The sequence below is a fragment of the Filicampus tigris genome, chromosome 14 (assembly GCF_054856515.1).
Source record: "Filicampus tigris isolate MCC_2025a chromosome 14, RoL_Ftig_1.0, whole genome shotgun sequence".
NCBI classification, from domain to species: Eukaryota; Metazoa; Chordata; class Actinopteri; order Syngnathiformes; family Syngnathidae; genus Filicampus; species Filicampus tigris.
In genome coordinates, this window is record NC_141230.1 from 8750493 (window position 1) to 8765736 (window position 15244).

The 15244-nt window shown below is 40.5% G+C and overlaps 1 protein-coding gene across 18 annotated transcripts in view; it reads right to left on the minus strand.

Moving 5' to 3' along the window:
• Positions 1–15244, minus strand: part of mycbp2 (MYC binding protein 2) — a 74903-nt gene that overhangs the window by 53231 nt on the left and 6428 nt on the right. For 15 of the 18 annotated variants that reach the window (XM_086050745.1, XM_086050742.1, XM_086050737.1 and 12 more), the window contains exons 3-15: positions 12796–13011; positions 11927–12080; positions 10444–10640; positions 7769–8011; positions 6802–6873; positions 6567–6663; positions 6218–6291; positions 4496–4637; positions 3101–3177; positions 2366–2570; positions 2108–2272; positions 1048–1206; positions 62–266 (exon numbers count right to left, since the gene is read on the minus strand). In XM_086050745.1, the coding sequence (XP_085906871.1) occupies positions 62–266; positions 1048–1206; positions 2108–2272; positions 2366–2570; positions 3101–3177; positions 4496–4637; positions 6218–6291; positions 6567–6663; positions 6802–6873; positions 7769–8011; positions 10444–10640; positions 11927–12080; positions 12796–13011 (2006 nt within the window). The remainder of the gene's footprint in view (positions 1–61; positions 267–1047; positions 1207–2107; positions 2273–2365; positions 2571–3100; positions 3178–4495; positions 4638–6217; positions 6292–6566; positions 6664–6801; positions 6874–7768; positions 8012–10443; positions 10641–11926; positions 12081–12795; positions 13012–15244) is intronic. The other 3 variants (XM_086050754.1, XM_086050736.1, XM_086050753.1) reach the window with 1 other exon arrangement.

The following is a 15244-nucleotide window of genomic DNA, read 5'->3' on the forward strand; positions in this document are numbered from 1 at the left end:
TTAGTTAAAGACCGAATGTAATTTGAAAGATGAGCAATATATGTCATCCGTGCCGTCGTACCCTCCTGGTACTCTATCAGGCCGTCCACTGCTGACACAGCTGGCACCGTAGCCCGTGCAGTCGCCACACACAGTGCAAACCATACACTGGTCCAGCTTCCACTTGTGCATGCCCGACTGACACATCATGCTCTTCTCTTCCTTCTCCTCCAGCTCGTCCTCCAGGTCTTCGTCCATGGCCGTGGCCATGTTCTCTACACCGAACGCTGCAACAGACGCGCCGAGCAAGCATGTTTCAAATCAACAATGAGGTTTAAAGTACCTGTAAAGTCAAAATATTTAGTCTAAATTTGACAAACCAATGAGAAGAGTGTAAACAAAAATTATGAAAATCATGCCATTTGCTTGTCACCAAATGCTGTGGGCGTGTCCGTTGAAGACACTGAAACTACACCCAGCTCAAATGCCATCTGTCAATCAATTACCTCTGCTATGATGTGGAAAAATGAATGGCACTTCATCTAGCATCTTTCTTGCGCCCAACTAAATGTTTGAACCAGAAAAATACATTACCTCCTCCAGTGGCTGGAATATATTCCAGCAGGTCATTGCGAGGCTTTTCGAGCAAGGCGCTCTAAAGCGGCATTGCCGGCAGACTATCCGAGGGGAAGATGTACTTTTGGGGTGTAGGCATAGCTAGCTAGCTAACTGCACATTGCAATTGCGCTGGATCACCACTGATGCAAACAAAGGCATGCATGTTACTCTATAGAGGGGGGGAGGATCAACTCATGCCTGACCCCATTCATAACGCAACACTAGGCGCATCTTGGATCAAATCGATTAGATTAATTGGTTTACAATTTTTTTGCAGCGATGCATATTTTAAGCAATTTAGATCGATTTTCAATGAATCATTACATCCCTACAATCCAAGATTACATAGTTCTCAGACCTAGCACATGCTTTTCACAATTGTCTTCTATCAGGTATTTGGAAACAAATATCTGAATTCATATTACTGGGTGGTTGCTTTATTTTCCGCACCTTTCCCAGCCTGGCTCATGGCCCCGGTGTCTCTGCCACACTGGCCCTTGTTGTTCACCCCGAACGTCCAGACTTCCCCGTTCTTGGTCAGAACGCATGTGTGGGCCTTTCCCATCGCAACCTGGGTCACAACGTGGCCTTTCAGGTCGGTCACCTGGCCTGTGGAGAGCAGTCAGTGATGATGGTAAGACTATTAAAACTATTAAAACATAATGAAAGAGAATGTTAAAAATAATAAAATGGTTTTATAATTTAAAATCAAGCCAAGTCACACACACACACAGACACAGTCGTATCCAGGTTGACATGTGCCTTTCAAGGGTGTGACCGAGTGACTGATCTCTGACTTAAAGTGTAAGGAAAATGAAAAAAATGTTACCCTAAAAACTGTTTTAATAAGGAGCACAAGTACAAATAATGGGATTCCAATGATTACTTTGGTAAAAATGTAATAAAAGGCCTCAAAAAGGATGCAGAAAACTCAATATTTTTGTGAGATGGGTCCGCCCACTGGCCTTTTGACCCATTGCGTGCGTGACGTCATTCGCTCAGCGTCATCGTCTTCACACTCCGAAAATGTCAATGGCAAGCTGTCGGTAAGTATTGGTCGCTCCATTTTATTGTTTAATTAAAGGAGAAACGAAACGAATCAGAAGAAAAAACACGACGAGCACACTTCACAGCCGCCAAGTCATAGACCTGGCTCGATGACGTCGTATCCACCTTCTTCCCGATTTCGCCCCGCCCGGGAGTTTTTCAAAGCATAATGCTAAATCAAGGAAATACTCAGTTATTGTGTATCAATTCTAGAAACCGTTCATTGCGACATGGAAATGTTATCGTTTAATACAACATATTAAAATTTGTAAAAATCGTGTCCCATACACTTTTAGCTCCCGTTGGCCATTAATCATATTTTCCTTTGCCATCACTGGAACCCTTTTGTCGTGGCATCACATTAAACAATTTTCCCAGAAAAATTCAGTTTGAACATCAAATGGCTACACTTCATTTGACTTTGTAGGTTCCTCTGTATTTTTCTTATTACTGACAAACTCACAAGTGCTGTCGCTGTAAATAGCGTCCTTTCCGAACATGTACAGCTCGCCATCCTTGGTGACGATGCTGCTGCTGCCGTTGTTGCACGCCGTATACACTGCCATCTTGGTCTCTAATTTGATCATCTTCTTAGGCTTGTAGGGCTTGGGTTGTCGCCGACTTTTAGCTGCGCAGGGCGGCAGGGGAAATCACGTATCACGTTAATTCTGTTATCTTGCGACCTGAGCCATAACGACATCAATGTGGACATCTCTCATACTGGACTCTCCATCTTCTCCTTTGCTCGCAGAACCGGTGAAGAAGACGCTTCCGTCTTCGGCCACTAACAGCGCGTGGGAGCCGTCGTGGCCGACGGAGAACTGAAGGATCTTGGGAGATTTGGTAACAGGAAGTTCCACCCATTTGCCAGCGGAAGGGCCTCCCTGCTTTATGCCAAGGCTTTGATACTTTCCAGTGTAGTAGATCTGATAAGGGAGGGAAGACAAGTGATAAACTGTAGAAATACATTTATTTCAAAACATATATATTCAGGACTTGAGTTTTTCTCGGTGGCCAAAATACTCTCACGCCAGAGGTGTGAGAACAGCGCAAATTGCGAGACGAGCCAATGCTAGCCCAACCAGGTCCAAAGAAATGATTAACAAGCAAACTGGAGTGCTCTTGTTATCTGGCGAGGCCTCACACTGTCCCACCCACTGCACAGAAGCAACCAACTACGCCCTGCACACACCCCTGCCAAACAACATACTTGGCACTGACTTCTGTTTGTCGGAAGAAAGCGTGTTTCTAAGCCATTTTATCCCCTGCTTAACAGCATTAGCTACATACGCATCTAATTAAACCCCTGAATAAGAACCAAGAGAGCAAGGATTGGTCATCGCTTCTATTTTGTGAGTTGATCACATCAATCTGTCACTCTTAGAAAGAGCGAGTATACTGAATGATGTGGTCAGTGAGTGTGTGACTTAAAAAAATGCAGGACATTCACTCTCACCTTCCCAGAGGCAGTTTTCATCAGCGCAAATTCCCTGCCAGCTCCAAGCAACGCCGCCTCCTCATCAAAGCCTGTGCCTGTGAGATCAAAACAGCGTTTTAAGTTATCACCTCATGGGGCCAGGATACCTTCTGGCCAACATACGCAGACTACAATTAGACAGTGTTGCATTTCCTTAAATAGTGGCCTCTCCTCTAGTAAACGGTGAGCATCAAAGAGATACCCACGTGTGGCATCCGCTTGAATAAACATGTCCCCCCCCTCAAACAGACACCTATCATTATTCTAATATATTATTTCAATCAAGCATAATTACTTATTTTTAGAGTAATCGAATAAAGTCTGCACTCCAATTGGTCGCATGGTTGGTCCAGCAAAGAGATTTAAAACCCTCCTTCAAATAGTCTTCTTTTTCACATCAGGAAAACTACTTGATTCGGTCTGTAATTGTCCAAGTTACTAGTCGCAATCGTTCACAACTTTACACAGAGATATTAATAAAATGATTGCCCATTTGAAATCTGCTGCTGTGCAAAACAGCAACTCCTACTGAGAGGCACGTAAACAGTCTTTCAGATGAATTACAGTATGGAGTCTTATTATTATCATGATCATCATTATTATTATTATTAATATAATTATTATCGTTATTGTTATTATTACCGTTATTATTATTATCATCATCATCATCATTATTATTAGGGCCCAACTGATATGTTTTTTTGGGGGGGCCGATACCATAATACATACGATATTTGGTAGAATAAAATTCCAATAACTGATGAATCCGAAAATGGCAATGACAATCAGCCGACACATTTAAAAAATATATTTTGATCACTTAAAACAGGAAAGGTATGAATTGCAGGCAGAACATTTGACTGTTTTAGAATACTTTATTCTTTAGTATTTGTTTAACTTTCCAAGACATGTTTTTTTTCATTATCTTAGTCTTATGTTTTAATGTGGTATTATGTAAAAACAACCCCCCCCCCCAAAAAACAATCGTCAGAAAAAAATAAAATAAATAAAATCGGCTGATTATTGACCATTTTGGTGCCAATATCAATCGATTAAATCATTCAGCCAATTAATCGGTCGGGCCCCAATTATTATTATGACAATCAGACATTAATATATACAATCAGCGTTTCGATGTATGATTGCTCCACAATGTTGTGTGCATCCACAGTTGCATACTGTAAATATATCAATAATATGGTTTCATATTATTGTAAAAGTGCAGTTGAAAAGACAGTAAGGGTCTACTACTCTCTGCAGTTGAATAACTCAACACCCTACCCCTCCAGCCACTAGATGAGAAAATAATGTTTACTATACTGTACTGGTTCGCTGTATTTGAAAAATCTATCATGTCCGTTTCGCATCACTCACTGATGATGTGCAGATCCTTCTCGAGGTCAAAGAGGGAGATGCCGCAGGCGTGCAGACACTTCCTTGCCAGTTTCAGCTGCAGTTCCTGCTGCAGGCTTGGGTCGGAGCTCATAGTGTAGATGCGCACCACAAAACCATCCTGCTAAGGGCACACCACAAGATACTGTTGATACCAACTGTTATTTGCAGCCATTTGATTGCTGCCGGTCGGAAGGCGACTGAGCACTGACTGTGTGTTTTAAGTACTATTTTAATATTCCTGACCTAAGAGAAGTTAACTGCTGTATTATAAAACTAAATACCACTAAAATAAAGTAAAACAGCCCATGCTTTGAAGACACTTGACACATAATACAAAGGAAACATAAGCGTGATATGTTTTATAGGTAATGCTGGAATAAACTCATTCACTGCAAAGGACATATTTATTTGTCCTTTTACAGTCCAGCCATTCAATCCCAGGAACTTATTTATATTTTCTTTCTATTTTTTTTAAACATTAGGGTAAAAGGAGGATCTGAAAATGTCTGGCAGTGAATGAGTTGTTATGTGCATGTTATAATACTAAATGTATGTACTGTATATTAGTTAAATAAATTACTATACACTGTCAAAAATATTAAATTGCTTAAAGGGAAGTTAACCCAAAGATATATTTTTCAAGAATATGTTCTATGCAAGCCCACTAGTGGAAACAAGGCATTCTGATAAGTATTGCGTTTGTGGAATAAGTGTTAATCCACCCGTTTTTAGCCATCTCTGAGGCACATTTTGTCACTTCTGTCGACTGAAAATGACATCACAACTGCTCAGGGCTCAGGTAATGACCCAATCATGGCTGACCTGTTTTCTGAAGACGAGCCGTGATTGGTCATTACCTGAGCCCTGAGCAGTTGTGATGTCATTTTCAGTCGACAGAAAAGACAAAATGTCCGGCCCCTGAGATGGCTAAAACGGGTGGATTTTGCTGCTTAACTCATATTCCACAAACGCAATATCAATCACAATGGCGCGTTTCAACTAGTGGGCCTGCTGGAAACATACTCTTGAAAAAAATATGTTTGGGTTGATTTCCCTTTTAAATGTGGACATGAGACGCTCCCAGTGACAATATTGCATATTATTTTATACTATCTGGAATACGTGTTTGTTCTTTGAAATCTATATCTTTCAGACTTTGCGCTCAATCCTTATTCTATCATTCTAAATCCAAACAAGAAAACACAGCTCTGTGCCTGTACAAATTGCAATAAATCTCAGTAGACCATCAACATTTGGCAGTCAGTGAGGGATACAGTATAAAAAATAATTCACCATATGCGCAGCAGCCCTCTTGCAGCCCGCTAAGCTGCTCTCTTGTTGGAAGCACTACTGCAATGGCAGTTATATTGATTTCACATGGTCCCCTCCCCCCACCTGCGTCGCAGCGCAGCGTTTATGCGCTTATGCAGATAGCTTGTGACACTCAACTCTGGTGAATACGCAAGCACGACCCTTGTTGCCATGCTGCGCGAACGACAGCACAGCTCTCTCGGTACAAGAAAAATGACAGCATTAGATGAGAAGTGGCTTTGTACAAATGTAAAGAGTTTTTGTCTGATGAAAAATTGAAAAGTAATTCAGTGTAATTCAGAATGAAGTAGAGTCCTTGAGTATGTCTGGTATTCCTCATAGATGTTGAGGAAATCACATGGAAATAACTTGGAGGAGCCTAAGACTCACATCTTTGCAGGCTGCAATTTGGTTGATGTGCTCTCCGTCCGTGAAGAGAATATTCTGTCCGTCCGAGTGTTGACCTGGAGAGAGGAACGTGACGGTCAATACTCACTATTTATCACTGGTGCGAGTTTAACCGATCTTTACGTCGATGATTACAAAATCAATTGTCGTCTTGCTTCGACGAGAGGCGAAAAACCTCAGAATGTTTAACACAGTGACATCAAATAAACTTTATGGAGCGCTTTAAAAAAAAAACATAGCTGTATAAAAAGTGCTAAGCAAAGAAAAAAAATCAGACACACAGTATACAAACAAAGAGAGTTAAGCAAGTAAATGAACGTTATATCAGCACCTGGCATGGTGACAGCACCCTCAGGCTCCAGTGTCTCAGGATTGATCTTGATGGCCGACATACTGTGGTTACCTGTGTCGCGGTACAGCAAGTAGCCCTAAGGGTACAAGGCAAACGTACTCTCAAAGCAATTATCACCAAGCAAAGCTTACTGCACATTTTTGATGCGGTTCATATGAAAATATTTTACAGTCCAGTATGCAGTTGCTGAGTCAAAATGATGAGCTGAAATTACCTGCGCGAAACCCAGCCACGACCTCTTCTCTGTTCGATTCCTGATGCGGGATGTGGAGTTGTAAACATGACCCTGAGGAAAAAATTCATTATACGTATTCAACAACATAAAAACAGAACCGTTTCAAGTGATGACATATTATTGTTATTATACATGTGTTGTTCACAGTACAACACGTTTATTTGTGTGGTCTCAACACAAAAGGGTCCCAAGGATGCCAATAGAAAATTAGAGGATAACCATGAGTTAGGAAATGGAATTTTGGAACAACAACTACGATGCTGGAAAGCTGTTGCATTAGTCTCTGTCTAGGCAGCTCAATATAAGATGGTTAAAAAATACAGTAGGAGCTAACTTAGCGAGAACAGACAACATTTTCGCTTCATTTTTGTCTTTTTTGTGATGAGATTTTGAATTTAATGAAACTTGGTGTACTTGTTGACAGAGATGGCACATCACTAAATGCCCCATTTTAGGTCAATGGGAGTAGGGATTTCGGAGCTACAGACCGCAGAATTTTGACATTTTGGGTAAAAGAGGGCGTGGCCGTCTTCCTTCGAAAAATTTTGAACTTGACCTTTTGACCAAGAATTTGAGCTTGGAATTGACCTCATGAAATGTAATCTCTTACATGTTCTCTAAAATATGAACATGTTTCAAATATTTAAAATGTTTAGCAACAATAAGGAGTCAAAATATTCATACCCTCAGATATTCAATGGTTTTCAATGATAGATCATTTACAGAAAAGAAGCAGTAATGACAAAGAGGAAACGTGATGATGACCATCTGACAGAAAACGGAACTTAATTGTTACATCAGGGAGCAGTTATAGTCATCTCTGTTCGATTGCAAAATGGCTAAAAAATGCTTTCACCATAAAGTGGAGTTCAACCAGTGTCCCAGCGAAGGTTTTATTTTTAACTGTAGAGGTTCAACTGTGCACCTTCTTTTCTGTGTCACGTACCCTGACAGTGCCGCTGTACCCCGAGCCCACTTTGTAAAGTCCGTCCTTGCAGAGCAGGTACAGAAAGGAGCCGTCCGTCTGCAGGAGGCAGCGCTCGTCCTCATCGATGGCCACGCCTTTCAGCACCCATTTGTTCATCAATGCGGCGCGTTTGATGCCGTTCCCAAACCAGTCCTGGATTTGGATCTTCCCCACCAAAACCGCCTGCACACTCCTCTGCAGGGCATTCAATATGGTGGGCACCTAAAGGATGATGGAGGTGTGAGTAAAGCTTATAGAACACACTAGATTGGCCCTTTCGTGACATTATGGGGAGTTATTATGGGAAGCAAATGATGCTCCTGGCGCTCCTGATGACTCATTTAAATAGCATTACGACCTGCAGTGTGAGTTTTCCCTCGTCTCATTGAGCTCAACATCACATTAACGCGGCGGTTATATCACACACACACAAACGTGCGGCGTGCAGAGGAACACACTTCCCGCCAGCCTGCTTCTGTGATGACTCAAGTCAAGAACCCAGGAGGAAAACTACGCCTTGTAGTCTGTAGGCCGCAAACAGACACGCAATTAGGTGAACCTACACAATCTAATAGCACCCAATACAAGAGCAAAACATAAAAAATAAATCTGTCTTTCATAATATAATAATGCTCAATTTTGATTGACACTATCAGACTATATTAACTAATTTGTTTGCTAATATGATCTACTGCATCAAAAGCATTTTAAATTAATCAGTTGTTTTGGTTACCTAATTAGCTACATAAGTAAATTACAAATACAGCATGAATCTTAAAATCCAGTGAGTGCTCTACTTAGAGCCATTCTAGTCATTCACTTCTACTGAATCACATTTAGGGTAAATTCAGGTGTACCTAATGTTAAAGCCAGTGAGAGTGAATGCCGCAGTTAGTGGCTGGGGGTGTTTATTTATTCAACTGCAGATGGAAGAAGTCATTTGGAATCCTTCCACCCATTTCTCTCAAGCGCTGACTGGCCAATCCCAGCTGACTTTGGGCGAGGACCAGGTTTAAGATGGATTTGTCGCCCATCAATTGCAGGGCAGTAGTCCCATTCACACCTATGGACAGTTTACAGTCTTCAATGAACCTAACATGGATGTTTTTAAAACGTGGGATGACGACAGGGAGCTGGACAGCGACTATTGAAGAAGGCAATATGGTATAAAGCAAAGGATGCAGTCAGACGAGAGAGAGGACCAGTGACTTGGCAGAACGGAAGAAGTCATCAAGAAGGGTAAACTAATTAGTGAAGGGACTGCGAGCCAGATGACATTTTGCCAAACTCAATTTGGACTGTCCACATTGCTTAAAAGAAATGCACGAAGGAGGTGCGCAGTGACGTTTCCAATATTATACAAACCTACACATACTCACTGCTGCTGGTTAACCAAATACAAAGTATGCATATCCAAACTAACTAGTGCCTTGTTTCGAGTAACCTGACTTGGGAATATTGAGACAGGAGCCGTCCTTCAGCTTTCTATTTATTTATTTGCTTTGACTTACGAGCGCAACCTTGAACCTACGAGCACTGTATGGTGACAGTGAACTCAATTCATGCTGACAAACAATGCAAAACGCCACTGACATGCTAACAGTCAGCATCAATAGTCCGGCTTCGGAAGCAACGGATATTTGAACACAAACTGTGGAGCAATACACAGTAGACAGATCATATAAAAATACTCACAGAAATATATATATTTTTTATCTTACATAAAAAATGATTAATACATCATTATCTCACTTAGAGTAGTAATAGTAGTAGAAGTACTGCGCTTCTTCATTCGTGTCTTCGTGTCTGTGTTATACCGTACTGCCTCCCGTTGGCGGGCACACCACAAGGAACAGTACAATAAATTGCATTGCAGCATTTAATCATGATGCACAAAACTGTTGAATTACATTACAACTCGGACATGAGTTACAATCATTTTATACATTGCATTTAATTCTGTTATTACTCTATTATTTTATAAAGTACAGTATTATAGAGTGCTATTTTTCCTTATTAAAAACAAATTTTAAAAAATTGTTTTTGTGTGGTGTTTTTTTTTTTTAGGTCTGCAGACTTAGATCAATCAGTGGAGCTCAAAATTCAAAACAAACATGGTGAAGATGGATGTAGCTGTTATGCTGCACACAAATGGAATAAACTGACAACAGAAGTGAAGTCAGCCCCGAGCGTAAATGCTTTTAAATCCAGGTTACAAAGTTTGTTCCTTTTTTTCCCACGATACCTTTAATCAATGTCTTTTAAACATTTTGAAAGCTTTTTTTTTCACTTTTCATAGTAGAAACAAAGTATTTTTTACTTTACTTTGACATGTTTTTATAGTTTTCTGTTAATATGTTTAAATGCTGTCAATGCACATTCTTTTAGTAATGTTGGTAAGCTACTTTTGTTTTCTCTGCTCTGCTTCTGAATGTCATTAGCTGCATTGAGTTGCCTTTGTATGAAATGTGCTATATAGATAAAGCTTCCTTGACTTTTTTTGTGTGGAAGGTTTGACATTTCTTTTCATTTCAATGGGGGAAGATCATTTGACATACAAAGTGTTTTAAGTAAATAGCGTCACTGGTCACGGAGCGAATCAAACTCGCATCTCAAGAGACCGCTGTATTACTATGATGACATTAGTTAGTCACCTGTATCGTCTGGCAAGCGTGGCTGCCATTGTTGGTGAGGATGGCGGAGACGGCCTGCAGAATCTTGCCGGTGTCACCCCAGGAGACCACCAGGCTGAAGAGGCAGGCACAGGACAGGGCAGTGATGGCCTGTCCCGTCGGGTCGTTTGGGCCCGTGCTTCGGACTGTGGTCTCCAGCAGCAGCTGGTAAAGGGACTCTGAAGGACAATTCAATTGTTAGACATTTAGGAGCAGAAAATGTATGAATACATTCACTGTATAAAATCACTACGGCATAGGACTATTTCTAATCACAAAAATTGCTTTAAAAAGTAAAATGCTTAACAAATGCATTGGATTTATGAAGTTTATACCACAGTTGCCCATATTGACCAGAATTGGTAATTTACCAGAAGTTTACGTTCCTGTAACGGTTATCATACCGTTATGTACGAGGTCTTTGACCAAAATTACAATATCGTCGCTGTCATGTGAAAAACACTTATCTCCATTGTTTTCATTTTCTTATTTTTACCTGAATCATGTTTCCGTGTTACAGAAATCACATTAAAGAGAAAATTTAAAAAGTTTCCAAAATTGGAGATAAGTGTTTTTCACAGGACGGCAACGATATACTGTATTTGCAATGCCTGGTTACAAAATTAATTATTTCTGGATTAAGATGTCAAATTATAATGATTTGAATTCCTGAATCACATTACTGTCCTAAATGGTAAAGTATTGATAGCTCACTAAAATTGAAAGAGTCTGCGTTAAAGTACTATATTGTCTCTGTCCTGTGAAAAACACATATGTCCAATTCTGTAATTTTTTTTAATTTTCATGTTAATGGGATGTCTGTAATGTGGAAACACCATTAACAAAAATAGTGTTTAAATAGTGGAAAAAAAAGTCTTTTTCACAGGACAGCGACGATAATCTGCTAGTCTGACTCCTCGTTTTTATGACAGGTAGTCTAATACATTTATTAAGCATTTCTTAATGTACCATAAATATTGTGCAACTAAACCTAAAAGAAAATTTTGCTACTTGCTGTCGACTGAAAATAGGGCTCAGGTAACAACCAATCATGGTTCAACTTCACAAAACAGGTGAGCCGTGATCATTTTCAGTTGACAGCAAGTGACAAAATGGCTGCCCCCAGAGATGGCTAAGAACGGGTGGAGTTTGCTACTTAACTCAAATTCCACAAATGCGATATTAATCAGAATACCATGTTTAGACTAGTGAAGGCAAATAGAACATATTATTGCAAAGAATTTTTGGGGGCTTGACTTCCGCTCTTATTAAAATTTGTTATCTCAAGCACTGTTAAAAACACTAAATTCTTTTCGAACAAACATAAAATTGCAGGCTGTGTTCTGTAAACACAAAAAAATTGTCAGACTATGAATGAATAGATACACCTCAGTAGAATACAATTAACAGTACCCTCGTTATTTCTCCAACATCATTGAGAACGATTTGTGTGCACATTCCTCACCCAGCACATCAGGAGGCTCAGTCTGGAAGCCCTCGGGCTGTTGCCCCTGCAGCATGTCCAACAAAGCCTGCAGACTGCGCAGGCACAGCGAGGGGTGCGAGAAGCGTGTCTCCTTTATCAGCTCAAAGACCCCACACAGGCCGATGCCGATGATCTACGGGCACAGGGAAATCAGAGCCGAAAGCCAAACTTGTTATACTGCTATAGTGCATTCTTAAATTCAGACTTTTCTGCCAAAACTTAAATGCAATATTAGAGTATTAAAAATAAACTTTTACTTAATCCCTTAGGTCATCATCCTATTAAAGAAATATCCTCCAGTCACAGTGTACTTTTGAAAACACCATTACAAGTTTGTAAAACGCTCCTACTTGCAAACTCAGAGAAATGAGAAAAGAATGCTCGTCTTAGATACAGTATACAGCAAGCATGATCTCTTTCTCAGAGGTTGCAAGCAACCGAATACAGTGGAACTTCAGGATTTACCTGAGTCATCTTTTGATAGAATATAATCATCAAGCAAGAAACAAATGAATGGCTCTGTGATGATATACGCTACAGGAACATTGCACTTGTGTGTAGGCGTTAGATTTAGAGGGCCATAACCAGTAACTGATGACACAATGATTTTTTTTTTTTTGACAGTATCTCCACCCGCCATTTTTAGACTATTAGCTCCTTGTGAATGGAAATTAAAATCAGTCAAAGGGAAATGTGGGCCAGGCGAGGTTGTTAATCCTCCCGATAGGGATTAGAACAGTCTGGGAAGGTGATATCAAATCATACAATACATTTCTATAAAAAAAAAATTTAAAAAAGGTAAAGGCCTGTAGGGAGCTCACAGCATAATGATAAACGAGCGTCCTTACCTTTGGCAGCTTGATGGCTGGCTCGCGGTACTCCTCCTCCTCCTCACTGTCTGAGTCGCCGCTCTGCACCGAGCTCCTGGAGGCCAGCGCCAACGAGGCCTCCCTCTGCTGCCACTCCAGCACGCAGTGGCGCACGTTGCAGTAGACGTTGAATGCGGACGGGTTGCTGTGCAGCTTGATGTCGGGCACGCAGAGGGCGCCATCGAAACTCTCCGTCTGTGGGGGCCAAAGTGACAACGAGGAAGACGTTAGTCGAGTCAGGAACACTTCCTGCGTGTTGGCATTTGTGGCAGTAACACTTTCACTAGGACTGGGCAATTAATTGATGTTACCAATTAATTTGAGTTTATTTGTCCGTATTTCAAAGCACCTCCCCACTGGCATGCAATCCTTACACCAAGGATGATGTCGAAACTTTTTCTTCCGAGGGCCACGTACAGAAAAATGAAAGGATGCAAGGGCCACTTTTTTAGACTCATTTTTTTAACACGGAAAACCAGTCAATCAAGCAATTGTATATTGTTTAAATGTTACAGTTACTTAGAAAATACAGTATAATATAAAATGTGAAAAGGCAAATAGCTTACAATTTTTTCAAAAATATTAGGGTGGCCCGGTCCTGTATCCTATTAAAATAGAGCCGCCCCTTCACTAAACAGCAGCCGAATTCCCACTTTATATTCAGAACCAAAACAAGAGCAATGTGTAGTAATCTGACCAATTTTCAAGCAGTTACTTGGAGATCATTAATGTGATAGGTTCACAAATGAGACATTTACACAGAGCAGTAATGTAACGTCATTGTCATTTAATTTTCTATAAGCAAAAGGGGAAAACATTGTTTAAAAAAATGTTTTGATTTTATTTAAGGCCATGTTGCCCAGCCCTAACCCTATCTTGAATGTAGCATTAACACCCATTTGAACTTCGTTTCCAACCTGGAACAGCAGCACCAACTGACCTCCACCTTAATCTCTTCATCGAGATTTTAGTAAATAAAGCCAAAACAATGTATGCATCTATTGTACAGTGGTGCCTTGAGGTACCATTTTAATTAATTCCTTGATGTTGTCAACTCATATTTCCCCATCGAAATGAATGGAAATACCATTAATCCGCTACGGCCTCCCCAAAAAACACACTTTGTAATGTGTTTAAATTGGAAGTCAACCCAAAAGTTTTCTTTACAATAATAAGTTGTAAGTGACCCAACTACTCCAAACACAGCATTTTGGCTACAATTGCGTTTGTGGAAATATGAACAAAAATAACCCGTTTTTATTCATCTCAGGGGGCGGCCATTTTGTCACTTGCTGTCGACTGAAAATTACATCACAATTGCTCAGGGCTCAGGTAGCGACCAATCACGGCTGACCTGTTTTCTGAAGCTGAGCCGTGATTGCTCGTGAACAAAAATAACCAGTTTTTATCCATCTCAGGGGTCGGCCATTTTGTCACTTGCTGTCCATTGATAATGACATCACCAACCAAACAACCAATCATTGGTTGTTACATGAGCCCTGAGCAACGGTGATGTCATTTTCAGTGGATGGCAAGTGACTAAATAGCCGCCCCCTGAAATGGATAAAAACAGGTGGATTTTGCTGCTAAATTTGGATTCCACAAACTCAGTATAAATCAGAATATCAACTTTAGACTAGTGAGGCTGCATAGAACATATAATTGTAAAGAAACATTTTGGGTTGACTTCCTGTTTATGATAAAAATACGACTTTTTAATGATACTTTCTAAAAATATACGGCAATGACAGAATTAAACACAACTGCAAAGTAATTAACAATTTTTGTCACATTTTGTCCTTCAATTGTTCTGCTCATTTTGAGGCATGCACCGCTTCTTTTGGAGTTGAGTCACCTGCCATCATACAGCACTCATCCCTTAAATTTGCGCTCGCAAGACAAAGCAGAAAAAAACAAGTTTGACTAGGATGGCTCAAGTCTCACAAAACTGGCCCCATCACAAGGCACCACAGTGATACTATTCAAATTGTTTAGTCTATTTTTTATTTGTAGTAATATACAAAAACTAAAAGAGTTTTTAGCTAAGAGGGACCCTTTGTTAATTATATTTGTTAACATGTTGTACTCTGAGTTTGCAATTGTACACTTTGTTGGAGGCAGCGCTTGTATGGGGTACATGTTTGGAGAGTGTAGGGAGTAGTTCAGAGTAACGCCCCAATATTTGCCCCAAAAATGCTCCTCCTATTGATTCGGAAACTAGAAATATGAAGCAGTGGGGTGTAAAAGCATCATCAAATAATAATCAGGATGAGCGCACTGAATGATTGGCTTTCTCCATTGAGGTGGCATTTTTAGCCACAACCCCGAGGGAGGAGGAAGCTCCAAGATCGATCGCTACCGTCTCTCGTTGCCCTTTGGGCATACGCGTCACAGGAGGTGATGTCATCCGTTTGGGAGGGGGGAGGTA